Here is a 14,031-nt window from a genome sequence, read left to right as displayed (position 1 = left end):
AAATGGAGCCGAAAAAGAAAAACAACTGATTGCATTTCAGATCACCGAGGAGAAGGAAAACTGAAGCATGCTGCCCTAACTCACATTTTGATGCACCCTGGTTAACTCCGCGGCGGCAGCCGACAGAGCCGCTTTAGTTCGGTTGCTGACCCCGTTGATGGTCACCGTGACAACCTTGCGCTGTTTGGAAGGAAGCTGAGAGAGGACGTCAGATTTGAGGCGCCGCAGCATGAGACTCTCGGCCAGCAGCAGCTTTAACTCGCCCAGATTGGAAGAGCCCGAGTAATCCCAACCCCAGGTTTGCTGGATGAAATTGGGGAAAGCGGGGTACACATATACTACTAATTTGAACAAATCTGAGCAAAACATGAATCCATGTGACCAAACTAAGTGTTTGAAATAACCAACAATTCTGTACCAGCAGGTGTTTGTGAGTAGCTTACCTGTTTGGCATCGCAATAGCGCAAGCCAAACTCATGGAAGCGAGGGAATAGCGTGGGTCGGACAGCCAGGATCTGTGTGTAGAGCTCACAGGGTCTGGACATGGCAGGGGTCCCTGACAGGAGGATGACCCTCTTGGCTGTCTGAGTTTCAGTAGGACATATTTTAAATTCAAATAAATAGTGCAGGGTGTACATAGGAAGCGTATAAACCGAAGTGTAATTGAAAAAGAGATAAAAGACAAGCACCTTTAATAATGGCAATGCTGCTTTACAACGAGCCGTCTTTATATTCTTTAGAAAGTGAGACTCATCCTGCAAAGAGGGAAGATTTTTTTTTTAAAATCCAAGTCTATATACTCAAATGGACATTTTAAAAACCTGACTGGTCACGCTCACCATGATGAGGACGTCAAAGGGATTCCCGAGCAGTTGTTTATCCATCCTGCTCAGGAGGTCGTAGCTGATGATGTTGACGAGCCCTGCCCGCAGGTTGTCTTTTGCCTTCACCACCACATTGACACAATCGGGACTCAGAGACGGAAGCCAGTGACGGAAAGCCTGTTGGAGGTAAGTTTGAAATTTGTTGCTAACTAAAACAGTAGCACCTACAAAAGTAGATATATATGGTCCCTCGAATTAATTAAAGTCTGAAACATGCAGCATAGTTTTTCATTAGTGGCTGGGGACATTTATTGGAATAATCATGACCATAGCTATCCATGGTATATATTGTTAGTATCAAAGATTGTGGCAAAATCTTTTTGACCCTTGGTTGACTTGCGCTACTTTTTCCTGTGCCCTTCCTCCTCAACTCACGATTTTGTTGTATCAGTGCTTGGTGGCTGATTTGGCCTAAGAGCACAGCTAACAGCTAAGATAAGACCCAAGTCGATCTTTACCACATCATCTGACTTTGCTCCCTGCAGCAATTCCAAGTTCTGATTGGAAATGCAGTTGATAGCCATTTAAAGGGCAGGCTAGAGGAGGGGGGGGGGTTGTCTTGTCAACTGCCTGAAGACTGTCTCATCGAAAAATGCTCTGCCAGTGGCTTGTTATTGCTGCTTGGAGATAAGCCCAGAAGAGTTTGGTGAAAAGGAAGTTTTTCTTTTTTTGACCAATGATTCAACAACACAAGCTTCAGATGGCTTCTAATTAGCTTGATTTATTGTAAATATTGAACATTGACTGTTGGCCAGAAAAAAAAAAAAAACTGAAATTCACTGCCAGCCCTCTCACTTGAAATGGATCTCTGACTTTTATAGCCGTCAATGGCAGGGACTGACTTGACCACAGACTTATCACTCTGGCTAATATTTTATACTTGTATATATTATATTTATATATTTTATACTTTAATATTTAGAACCAAATTGTCAGTGGTTCTTGCCAACTTTAATCGGAAGGGGCGATTAAATAATCAAATTTATCATTATAGGGTGTCCCAAAACTTATAATACACAATGATTTTTTTTTTTTTTTTTTACCTCAGCCCAGGTGAAGCGCACAGAAGACGGTGCCACCACCAGTACAGGCCACTCCTTCCGGTAGTAGGCGGCGATGCAGATAGCCTGCACGGTCTTTCCCAGGCCCATGTCGTCGGCCAGGAGCAGGCGACCTTGCTTGGACACCGCATAACTGCGAGGAGATGGTTGAGATGAGCAGGCATTCTGGCATAAACTGAAGACTTGAGAGAAAACTATGTGACTGTTTCACAAATGAGAGCAAAATGGAAATGTACAAAAAGTACAATACAAAAGAGTAGCATTCTAAATCACATATTTGAACTACTAGATTGTGTCAATATATTTAATATTACTACACAATGAGTTACTCTGAAAATACTTTTTGCTATGAAAACTACAAAAAGAGGCCTCCTACTTGACTCCTTCCATCTGGAAGGGCATGAGGCTGCTTGAGATCATGGGGTCAACGCAGGACAGGTCAGCCTGAGGGACGTCTAAGTTCCTGGCTCGGGGCCCCTCAAACCTTGCAGAAAAAGCCTGGATCACCGCCCGGGGAAGAGGCTCCACCTCCACGGCTGCTATGCCCCCGAGGAGCTCCACTGAGAATGGAAAGCGGTGCGATGACACAAGATGGCAAACGACAGGAGTGTGATATATCCAACTCACTCAGTCGCTTGTAGTCCTCCAGTGAAAAGCTCCACTTCCTTGTTTTCATATCTGCAAACATTTATCAACGACAGAAAGGCTTTAGACGACAGGTCCAAAAAAACCTTTTTTTAAGGGCTATCAAAGTAGTACCGTAAGACTTTGTCGGCATCTGCTTGGATGCTGCGATTACATCGACATGGTAAGCGATATCAAGCTCAAATCTGGAGGGTGACACCAGGACACACTGGCCCTGAATGTCGGCCCCCGGTTTCTGCCAGCCGTTGCAGAGCTTCAACAGAGCGGTCAGCGCAAAGCCGTCTTGAGCTCGGCTGGTCACCGCCGCCATGTCCAATGCCTCGGCGCCCTCCAGGGGCCTCAAAGACACAGAAGCGATGGAGGCCACTTGGGTCACTGCGTGGAGTAGATAAACCACAAGTTAGAAAGGGGAAGGTGCACATGCATGCGCCATGCTGCATACTGCTGAAACACACTTAGCTGTTGGTAGTCCTCCATGCTGAAGTTCCACATTTTGTTGGCAGGGTCTACAAGCAAAATAAACAGGGGACACTCGGTTTTGAGGGAGTTCTATTGCCACGTTGGCGACATAACCCAAATTTGTATGCAAGTGAAATTTATTTTCATGGCAGATGGGTTTACATGCTTTTGTGCTACTCTCTACTTATCTGCATACTTACCGTATATCTTGGATGGGATGGATTTAAAAGCAGCAATGAGTTCTGCATGGTAGGCCACCTCCACCCTGAAGCGTCCATCAGTGTGCGGCACACATTTGCCCCAGGTGGATATTGCAGGCTTCTTAGCTGGCACAGCCTTTAAAGTTGGAGAGTCTGAGGTGGGTTTGTTTGGTTGTTTGTAAAAGGAGGCCAGTGCTGCACTGCTTGGAGAGGGCCGCTTAAAACTGAGCTGAACAGGATTCACACTACTAATGCCGTTGTCAGTGCTCATCGCAGGTTGGTTGACATGTTGGCGCTTGGTGGGAGGAGGTGCATCTCTGGAAGATGTCTATGAAAGAAGACAGCATTTGCATTGAATTACAATCCTCACGAGGCAATCCAGCACTGAAGTTGACAGCAAGACTATAATCCGCTGCAAAAATATTTGCTTTCATCCTTGTCCCACTTGAGTACCTGCAGGTTTAGACATTTTTGATCATCATTTCCAAATAGTTTTAAATCATAATTGTAAAGGTTCTTTTCAACCTCATATACAAAATTACAACTGTTTTCACCTTTTGGAATGAACTTTTTTTCCTTTGGAATAAATTATAATCGAAAAGTACATGATTTATTTGGAAAATAAACGACTAAATTTCCTCACCAGTGTGGACGACGAGATTCCATTGTCAACCGTTGTGTCCTTGTGGTTAGCGACAAAGTGTGCTTCTCGCTTCAAGGGCGGAGCAAACGGATTCGGTGCGGTTGTAGTGCTTCGGTCCGGTGGGCCAGTACCATTCTGTCCGAGCCTCTGGGCTCTCCTCTCCAAAGCTTTCCGTCTGTTCTCCTCAATCCGTCGCTGCTGCTCGGCTGTCAGCAACGTAGACATAACTTCCACCCGACTTCACTTAGCAGCGAGCGAGTGGCCACATCTGGACTGTCAGACAAGCTAGCGCTAGCTGCTAATGACGATAGCCAATGCGTAAAAAGATGTCTCAATATATCAATTTGCGTTGTCTTGAATTAAGTAAAAGTTTGCTTGGGGGAACAGTAATCAAAATATAACATAAGAACATCCTCTAAGAGGTGTATAAGGTTAATAAGAAACTTTCCGAGATCGTGGTGGTAGATTGCAACTCGCAAGAGGATATTTCGTATACCACGTATCTGGCGCGCAGGAAGTGACGTAACATAACAAGCCGGCACGTGGAGAGGGCGTGTCCCAAATGCACCGTTTCCGTATACATACAGTGGAGCGCAAAGGTGATTACACAGACGATAAAAATTTCAAATAAATACGATTGCACAGAGGGGAAAAATAAAGAAATAAACTGAAAAATAAATAAGGCACTTCCTTGGAGGAAGCATTGGTTTAAATTCAATACAGATGTTTTTTTTTCTTGTATTTTTACCTACTGCAAGAAATAAACTAATGGTTTAATCATTTTATTGAAGAATAAAGACAAATGATAGATAGAAGGACTAACAGAAAATGTACTTACCTACAATGAGGCATTTTGAGCTAGACAAATATATTGTAATTGAGATTATTTTTTTAATTATGTAAAAAATGGCCAAACAACAAAGCAAGTGCAAGCCCTGCTACTGTATGAGAAGGAGGGAGCGAGGTTGTTTTAATTACCTCAGAAAACTGAGGTGACTTTTGAGTTTTACCGGTGAAAAACAGTAGACCTATTTCTATTTTTATTTCGTTTTGCTTATTATAATTAACATAATTTCCCCCTTTGCTTGTGTGGTTACACGCATGACGTATGTGGGGCGTCTGGTCTGGGCTCTGTCCCAGGCTGCATGATGCTCGGCAGCATCCACTCGGCAGCAAACATAGTCAGTGCTCACACCGCACCACAGCTCATCGCTTTTTTTTCCGCCCACGACAGGACACTCCGATAGTCCCGTTGGATTAACCCCCCATCTTCTTCGGTCTCGTCCACGTAGCTTCCCACGGAGGCGACACTGACTGCATGTGTGGAGGGGCTGGGTAGTGGGGTGGGGGTGGGAGGGTGCGCAGAAATCGGCGTCGCCTGGCCAGGTAAGACACGTCGGACTCGATTTGGCTCCCACAAAAGGCGATGATAACATTGACGTGACTTTAATTAATATTCGTTTCAAGGCAGGTGTAGTTCGTAGCGGGCCAATGAGACTGTGAGGGAGAATACAACAGTGGTCACCGATGGGCCACATCCTTATTAGTCAAATGCACGAGCCCATCAATCTAACGTTAGACTTTCCTCCTCCAGCATCTCCATTCACTCCGCCCAATGGCTTCGGACACTTGTTTACATCCGTGGGATTTGTCTGCCTTTTGGATTTACTTGGTCTCTGCCGGACGGTAAAAGACGTTCAATCGGAATTCTAGGTCGTAAATATCCCGTCAGGTCAGCCCATCCAAGCGCCACATGAGGGGACGCGCAGTGCGCCCCTGCGCCGCGGTGCTGCTGTGACTCGGTCGCCGGGTTCAAACATAGGGACCGCAGGGCCGATGCTGCGCGGCCAGGGCATGCTGAAGAGCCGCTGCTGCGTCCTGCTTGGTGACCTGAGGCTGCTCCTGCTCGGGCCGCCGGCGCCTCCGCCGCCTCCGCTCAGCCCCATGAGCGGACAAGCCGCGCAGAGCCGCGAGCCGGGCGTCACCGAGCGAGGCACCCCACCCGCGGCAGCAGCCACCGCTGCCGCCGGGGCTGGAGCCGAGCGAGGACCGGCAGTGGCGGGCTGGGTGGATGCCACGGAGCTGTCGGCAGCGCTGCGCGGATGCGGCAGCTCCTCAGATGACTGCTCGAAGGGCAAACTGGAGGAGAGGTTCTCCCTCACCAGCTACACGGAAAGCGGCTTCAGGACGCCCGTATGCAGAATCTGCTTCCAGGGACCGGAGCATGTGAGTGCAATGCTTTTTCCTTTGTTGCACATTTTACTGACAATACGGAGCCGCGTAGACTCTTTGCATATGTGCTATACCGCAGTGTTCCCAACCTTTACTGAGCCAGGGCATTAGAAACATTTCGCAGCCCCCCACCCCATAAAAAGAAACAGAAAGGAGTTCAGTGGTTCCTTGATTTACGAGTTTAATTAGTTGTGTAACAGAGTTTGTAACTCAAATTACCCATAGTTTGCCATTTATCTGATTTTGTTATACTATCCTGTTAGTCATTGCAAAATGTCAATAACGTTACTGAATTAACATATTGCTTTGGCGCCATCTGGTGGCATTTTTTTGCTAAGATTCAAATTGGAGTGAGTTGAGGTGCTTCATTTATACTAAAGTAGTCTTTGCCGCCATCTTGTGGCATTTCTAGTACTACTAGAAGTGACGGGGCGATGTTTTTTCAGGGCTGATACCGATCGTATTAATCGGAGTCGATATTTGTTTCCAGTAATGGTGAAAATAATTGACAGAAACATTTGAGTACCACTAAAAAATCCAAACACTTGACTTCATATAAATGTCGCTTTAAATGACAATTCCTTTCATAATATTTCCATAATATCTCACCACATCGGGCCTGTCCATGCATAAAATTAGACCCCTTTGCTCTCCTTAAAGGAGCAGTGCCATAATGAAAGTAATAAAATGAGAAGTGGAAAATGTAAGATCACCTCACTAAGTGGCAATTAGCAGTTGAACGATTAGTTGACCATTCAACTTCACTATTCTCCATCGATTTTTTTTAATGTTTGAAGTTGCTTAAACGGCAATCATGTTTCTGTCATCGGTCATTTTATAAAGTACTTTCAACTGCGACTCTTGTCTCGCTTTACGACGCCGACGAGGTTTACTCATGGACGCGTGTGGGAATATTTGAAAATAAAAGCGGAAGTTATATAGAACTATCACCATCAATTAGTGTACAAAATATTTTGACTTTAATCCCGACTGGTAGTGAGTTTATAGAATATAAAGGAAGAAAATGAACGTGTCCCTTTGCCTTTTATGTAAAGTATGCAACTTACAGTATCATTTCATGGCCATTGCCTTGTTAATGGCCTACAATCTGTCAGCTAATTGCTCTTTCTGTATCCCCGTGCATCCTTTCACCTCTGAGCTCCCACTTTTTAATTATTACTAAGACAAGGCCCACAGGCTGCTTTGTACGTTCCCCCCCTTTCTTTCCCACACCATCTTTCCGCACAGTCAGCACTTTTTGCGACGCATACAAAGCAGAGGAGAACCCAACGCCTTTCCCATGGCCTCCTCCCGCCACATTATCGACGTCTTCTTGATAGGCTCGTCAATAAAGCTTGATTGAACGCCATCTTATCTCTTACCTCAAGTCCTTGTCCCTCGCCAGCCCGCTTCGTGTTCGGGGTGTTGTCTCTCTGCCAAAAGCAGATATGGATCTGCTGAGGTGTGAACCGTGCACGTTTCTGAAAGGGGAGATAAGTGGAAGGCCTGCATGCCTCTGAGTGATAGAGCCGGCAGGGATGTTAGTCGTCCCTCTCTTCTGCCTCCGCTTTTAAGGTTGTCACATAGAGCGAGGCGGCTCGTATCTGATGTGACAATCCTCCAAACAACACTTCCATCCCCAAGGCTGCGAGACAAAAAAAAAAAAGTAAAAATAACGTGAGAGATATATCAGTGCTGAATCTTTAGAGTTGTGGTTAGAGCAATGCTATAATGATTGTGAACAGAATAAAATCACAGCAGTTTGGCCAATGAGATCTTAGGTGACAACGGTAAATGAAAACATAGAATGTGATGTCATCAAACTCATCAAAATACAGATAGTGAACAATTATTCTATTAAAAGGCTTGTTTAATGGCCCTTCCATTTAAAGTTAATTTTTTTTTGTTTTTGAAGGGAAAAAAAAAAAAAATCATTAACATCCACTAGCTTAATGCTAACACATAATGGCAAACACCATAAAGAGGCTAACAAATAGCATCTGTGGCAGTGTTAAAACGCTTTAAGCAAGCAACAAAACCTTGTGATGGCTTTTTGGCACATGACTTTCCAAGGTTGCTGCTGCAGTAAAAGAAAGGTGCTAGAATATGATGAAGGCCCCATTGTAAAAATTCGGATGTTTTGTGGACACTCTTAGCCCTACTCAACGTCTTCATTCAGTATCTCTGTGCTCACACAGGAGCCGTGAAAGTCGTCCTCCGTCTCTCTCTCTCTCTCAAACCTCCGGGCAGCGTCCCGCTAAAACAAACGAGGGAGCGAATCCAAGCGTCTTTGCCACCGTCTAAAAATACATAAGCGAAAAACCTGGTGCCTGCGGTTGCTTCCAACCAGATCAAATGTTTTACAACCTAATTCTCTCTTTGTGTTACAATCTCTCGACATACAAAGAGACCAATTCTGAATATAACCCTCTTGTTTGAACAGAATGAGATAATGAGGATGATCGCTCTTATGTAAGAATCCAACAACAATGGCACCGCCTCGCTGGCAGGTTGGATCGGCGGAATGATCACAGCTTCAACACTTGTTTTGTTCACCAAACAATTTCCTCATTCTTTCCGAGTCAAGCTCGACGTTACACGTGGGAGTTAAACGAACCAATGAACAATTTAAGCCTTTCGTTACCTAAATATATTTTGACCAGTGCTGCAGACAGTGTGAAATGACAGCCGCTGTGTAGCAGAGTATGGTTAAGCAGAGCGGCAGCTGCTCTCGTCCCATTAGGACACCATCAGTAATTTATCTCGGGGTTATTCCAAATTACCTGGACTGGCTTCCACACCTCATTGCCCTCAAAGTCACATTCCGTTCTATCCCTGCTCTAATTGCTATGAAATAGCACGGTCTTTGTGAAATGATGTACAATTTTATAGAAAATGAATGCAGTAGTCCCGCAGGGGGATGTAAAAGTACAATTTTGGAGCAACCGCTTCTAGTCTTCATCTTAGAATCCTAAACTGTTCTTGCTAAATGGCAAGATAGCTAATGCACTTGGACTTGTCTGCAGAAAAAGAAGCCTGGAAGGGAACGAGTTAGTGTCATTCTTTCTATATGGCTCGGCGTGACGCTTCCTGCATCTTACGGAGGACAGACGCTCTGCCATTTTGTTGGAAATGGCCCAGAGGAAAAGCAAATAATTATAAAAAAAAAAAAAAAACTAACGCGCTCATCTTGATGGAGGCCTCCCTCCCCCATTTTATCTCAGACATAACGGCGCTCATTTAAACACCAATAGATTTACTCCAACCACACACACACAGACACGCACACGCACCGTCGTACCTCTTAAATTAATCTCCTGGGAAGTGGGCTTCCTCATGTCTCGGCTCACTTAAAATGCTCCAATTTATTCCTCAAGCAATCATAACTTGACACATCGGTGAAATGCAAAGCAGACTCATGCATAATATTGCATATTTGTCATATCGAAGCATCTCATAATGCTGCAAAAGTTCCCACTCATTTTTGCCGTTTGTCTGATAAGTTTTGACATAGATCTTTAGGGTTTGTTATTAATATTAAAACAAAAGGACCAGAATTGACCACTATAAAGCGAGTAACGATACCACGTATCCCCTCTTGAACTTGAATAAAACCACATGAAAACAATTTGATCTAGTTGCCTGTTTTTCCAGATATCTGCCGTATTGCCCTTGCTCATAAAAAGAAATGCTTGTGGTCTGAGTGCTGTTGCCAATTAAAAAAAATGCACTTTCGGTAGCAGAGTTTATTACCCTGCAATTTCCCTTCTCCTAAAGTTAATGGAGTGAACTTGGATGGAAGCCAGGTCTTTGACTAATGCCAGAAGCTATTGCTAATTTAGCATCATGTCATTATTTACATCCACAATGAGAGCATCGAGTCGAAAATGCAACGCACTAAAATGTTTTGGTGATAATGCAGCAGCACAAAACAATACAAAAGCCGCATCATCCAAATACAGATGGGGACATTGTTCTATTTTCTTTTGTTTGATCAACAAAAGGACATTTAGTTGTCACTTCCTGCACTCGTGGGCTTGAACGCCACGTTTGTTATCGGATGCGCCCATTCGCTCATCAGCCTGGCTTTTCAGCTCTTGGCGGCCATCGGGACAGTCACAGCGAGAGTGTCGAGTCCTGCCGGACACGTCACAAGTGTTCTGATGGCCCTGCCAATACACGCCCACTTGGACCATCTGTGGACGGGCCTTTTTCTCCTCCACCTACCCCCCACTACTCCCTTCCCTCTTGATTTCAGCACACATATTTTTTTAAATTATTTTAATTTGTCATTTTACAATCTAGTCAGCAAGGTGTACTCGCTTTGTTTTATTCACAGATTTCCGCTATTCATGTGCTGGACACAACTACAAGAGCAACTGGTTGTGTTGACTCTCTAACACAGTGAGAGAATCACTGGCCAAGTACAGTTCAGTTGTATTGAACATTTTTGTCCAATCTTCCAATTTTATGAACAATGTTACTGCTCAAACTGCATCATTTTAGTGATTTGCAATAGTATGATTTTCATGATCACTTAGACCCGCTACACTACTGTCCTCAAGTGTTAGTCATTATGGTGATATTTGGAGCGTTCCATTTTTTTTGGGGTGGTACTTGGTGTAAAAAGCTTGAGAACGACTCGTGTAACATTTATCACCAGTATAAAAATGACTAGTAGAATTTGCCATGGCAACACAGAAGAGATAACAGTTAGCCAAACTTGCTTGCTTCTTTATATTTTCTGTCTGGATATCCTGTGGCACCATGCTGCCCCTCATAGGTTAGTTTTGGTATTACAACAGACATTTCATTTGGGGTTAGAAGGCTCACGATTGTCACCGAACATCACGGTTTTGTGTGCGTGGTGTGCTGCATACACCACACACTGAGATCACTAAGCTAACACACATTTCTTATGTGTGAGGCCATTTTTATGCCACATTAATTATTTTTTCATTAATTATTTTTGCTATGTAGGGGGAGCTCCTGAGCCCGTGTCGCTGCTGCGGCTCAGTCCGCTGCACCCACCAACCCTGCCTAATCAAGTGGATCAGCGAGCGAGGTTCCTGGGCCTGTGAGCTCTGTTATTACAAGTATCAGGTCATCGCCATAAGCACAAAGAACCCACTGCAGGTGAGGAATAGGATCAGTCCCCACCTCTTAATGTCACAAGTCGGCGTTTTGATGTTTCCGTGGAGATCTGCCGAGTTGCCCTAACTGCTGACAGTATTGGACGGATTCAATTTGCACTTGAAAAGGATGACAGATTTCTCCTTGCCAGACTGCCTGACGAAGGAAGCATTTGTGAGCACAATTTAGAACTCAGTGTACCTTATGCTGCAACTCTGCCACATGTGTGGGAGGTAAAACGGGTGACTAACTCACAATATAAAGTGCTTTGGTGGCATTGCAGTCTATTTACATCATGTATTCAATTTTTAGGCACTTGCTTAAAGTGCCGTGCGTACGAGGACTCCCCTCAGATTGTGTCTGGATTGATGTGAGACGGAAAGAACTGAAACGAGGACTAGCTAACATCATGGTCATGACGCAACGATTTCTCGATTTTCAAAATAATCTATTATTTTCATAATTTATTGATAAGAGCTACTGAAAAAATAACGTATTGTGAAAAACTGCGGTGGTACCCTCACCCAATCACCTTATTTGTACGTGGTCCCGCAGTGGCAGGCCATCTCACTCACAGTGATTGAGAAAGTGCAGATCGCAGCGGCCATTCTGGGCTCTCTCTTCTTGATGGCCAGCATCTCCTGGCTGGTGTGGTCCTCCTTCAGCCCGTCAGCACGTTGGCAGCGCCAAGACCTGCTCTTCCAGATCTGCTACGGCATGTACGGCTTCATGGACGTCGTCTGCATAGGTGAGCTGCTCCATAAGGGAAACAAGCAAATCAAATGTCAGAGGTTAATTTGTACAACTGGCCGCAACGTCTGTTGGAATATATTGTGTTGGATGATGTCCGGGAATGATTCGAATGCGTTAATATTGCAACTGCAATGCAGGGTCACACTTTTATTTGATCCACCCAGCAAGATCGTGCTCATCTTTGAAGTAGCTTTCACTGCATACATTTGAATAGATTTCTAACTAAGTGACACTTTGAGAGCCCCTCGCGGAAGGACTGATGAGAGAAACGGGGTGGGGGTATTTTCTGCATGTGATGATGAAAGTGACATTTGTAGCATCATCCGGTTTAAAATCGACATCCTCCCGTGAGAAAGACGATGGGATGGCATCCGGCACTAGGAAAACTCTTTGAGTGTCACTGCGGGAAGACGCAGGATGTGAAGGAGGGGAGGGTTGATTATCTCCAGTGTGGTCAGGATTGACAGCAGAGCAATGAGAGATGAACTTAATTGGAAGTGAGCGTGGGTGTGTTAAAAAAGATAAACAGACATGAGGTCTTGTCTCTCACTAAACAATGTGAAAATAGAGGTGGTCCCCGAAAGGATAGTGAAAAAAATCCCTATTTCGATGATTACAAAGAGAATTACAAAGATCATTACATCTACAACCACAACTGACGTTTAAGGTGGTAAAAGGGTTGAGATGAAAAGTTCGATTTAAATGTAGTTAAAGAAATTTCTTTTCCATGACTACAAACAGGTGCAAATGTTGTGAATCCCCCCCTCCCAAAGTTACACCAGAACAACACCCACACACTATGGCAGAATTGAAAGATTATCCTGAGTAATTATCTTGCAGTGTAAGGTGCCTTTATAGTGATTTTCCCTCCCTGCTCTACTCGGGAAAACAGACAGCGTGGACAATCATGTTTAGCAGGATAAACGCGTATTAATAATTGGGCCTAATTTTAAAACTCACACCCCCAAATGCCGGTGTGAAAAGGCTCTACTAAATAACATGTAATTAGAATGATCATTGCCGGAACTGGATTTTTTTGTTGGCCGTAGCATCCAGGGTTATGTTGATTATTTACGCTGAACTGCAAATTCCAAGTTTCTGTTACAAATAGATTCTTCTCTCCGACATGAGATCAAAGAGGACAAAATCAATAAGTAATTTCAAACTGCTCTAAGAGATTATTGAACGACACCAGAAAACAAATACTTGCTAACCGGAATTTAAAACAGACCAAATGCTATGTTGACAGTTTTTGCTAGTTTGCGCTTAACTAAGCAAGAACCTAACGAACGTTGCTCTTTTGACAGCGCTGATCGTCCACGAGGGGCCTGCTGTGTTTCGCATCTTCCACCGCTGGCAGGCTGTCAACCAGCAGTGGAAGGTCCTCAACTATGACAAGTCTATGGACAACGTTGACCTGAAGGATGTCGGGGTGGACAGGACTCAACAGCCCAGCCAGGCTTATCAGACTGGTCTCGGGGTGTCCACCTCCACCTCCTCGCTGATGGTGGTGGCCTCCACTGACACCGGCGCCGTGTCCACCACCGTAGCGGCGGCCGCAGGAGGTCCGGGGACGCACGGGAACCCCGATGGCGGCGCGGTGGCCGACCCGCATTGCCCCTACAACCTCCTGCATCTGCTCAGCCACTTGAGGCCATCGGAGCCTCGCGGCCAAGCCGGTGGTAACGCAAGAGAGCTGGTCATGCGAGTCACTACAGTCTGAGGAGTCCGATGAGGCCTTATCTCTAACGCGGACGGGCGAGGGGATACTTGCAAAGCAGCTGAACTGCACCAGACTGATAACGTCTTCTTGTTTGCATCATCACTGTCCTTCCATGGATTGAATAAAATACAAATTGGTTAATTTGCAGAGCTGCCTGGAAAATTCCTTCTCATGGGGATTCATGATACAGTTCACAAGGGTCCTGATATGACCTTTTAAGATTAATTAGTATTGTAACGACTGTTTTTCATTTTGTTGCGTTCCGCATTTCATCAATAAAGTTCTTTTTTTAATTATA

The 14,031-nt window shown here is 44.7% G+C and overlaps 2 protein-coding genes across 16 annotated transcripts in view; one reads left to right on the top strand and one right to left on the bottom strand.

The window, feature by feature from the left end:
- Positions 1 to 5,251, bottom strand: part of smarcal1 (SWI/SNF related, matrix associated, actin dependent regulator of chromatin, subfamily a-like 1) — a 22,408-nt gene extending 17,157 nt beyond the window's left edge. For 14 of the 15 annotated variants that reach the window (XR_015859777.1, XR_015859779.1, XR_015859780.1 and 11 more), the window contains exons 1-11: positions 3,893 to 5,251; positions 3,250 to 3,577; positions 3,046 to 3,096; positions 2,705 to 2,965; positions 2,573 to 2,623; positions 2,322 to 2,505; positions 1,928 to 2,078; positions 840 to 1,001; positions 690 to 755; positions 444 to 584; positions 85 to 303 (exon numbers count right to left, since the gene is read on the bottom strand). Coding sequence is in view for 1 of the 15 variants with exons in the window: in XM_088382640.1 (XP_088238766.1) it covers positions 85 to 303; positions 444 to 584; positions 690 to 755; positions 840 to 1,001; positions 1,928 to 2,078; positions 2,322 to 2,505; positions 2,573 to 2,623; positions 2,705 to 2,965; positions 3,046 to 3,096; positions 3,250 to 3,577; positions 3,893 to 4,117 (1,839 nt within the window). In the remaining 14 variants the exon portion in view is untranslated. The remainder of the gene's footprint in view (positions 1 to 84; positions 304 to 443; positions 585 to 689; positions 756 to 839; positions 1,002 to 1,927; positions 2,079 to 2,321; positions 2,506 to 2,572; positions 2,624 to 2,704; positions 2,966 to 3,045; positions 3,097 to 3,249; positions 3,578 to 3,892) is intronic. The other variant, XM_088382640.1, reaches the window with a different exon arrangement.
- On the top strand, positions 5,031 to 14,031 carry LOC148394342 (E3 ubiquitin-protein ligase MARCHF4-like). Its single transcript, XM_088382659.1, has 4 exons — positions 5,031 to 6,118; positions 11,105 to 11,260; positions 11,813 to 12,005; positions 13,318 to 14,031. Exons 1-4 carry the CDS (start codon positions 5,729 to 5,731, stop codon positions 13,731 to 13,733), a joined length of 1,155 nt encoding a protein of 384 aa, XP_088238785.1. The 5' UTR covers positions 5,031 to 5,728; the 3' UTR covers positions 13,734 to 14,031.

Source organism: Syngnathus floridae, chromosome 8 (genome assembly GCF_059516105.1).
Source record: "Syngnathus floridae isolate MCC-2025c chromosome 8, RoL_Sflo_1.0, whole genome shotgun sequence".
NCBI lineage: Eukaryota > Metazoa > Chordata > Actinopteri > Syngnathiformes > Syngnathidae > Syngnathus > Syngnathus floridae.
This window is presented reverse-complemented; position numbering and strand designations above follow the sequence as displayed.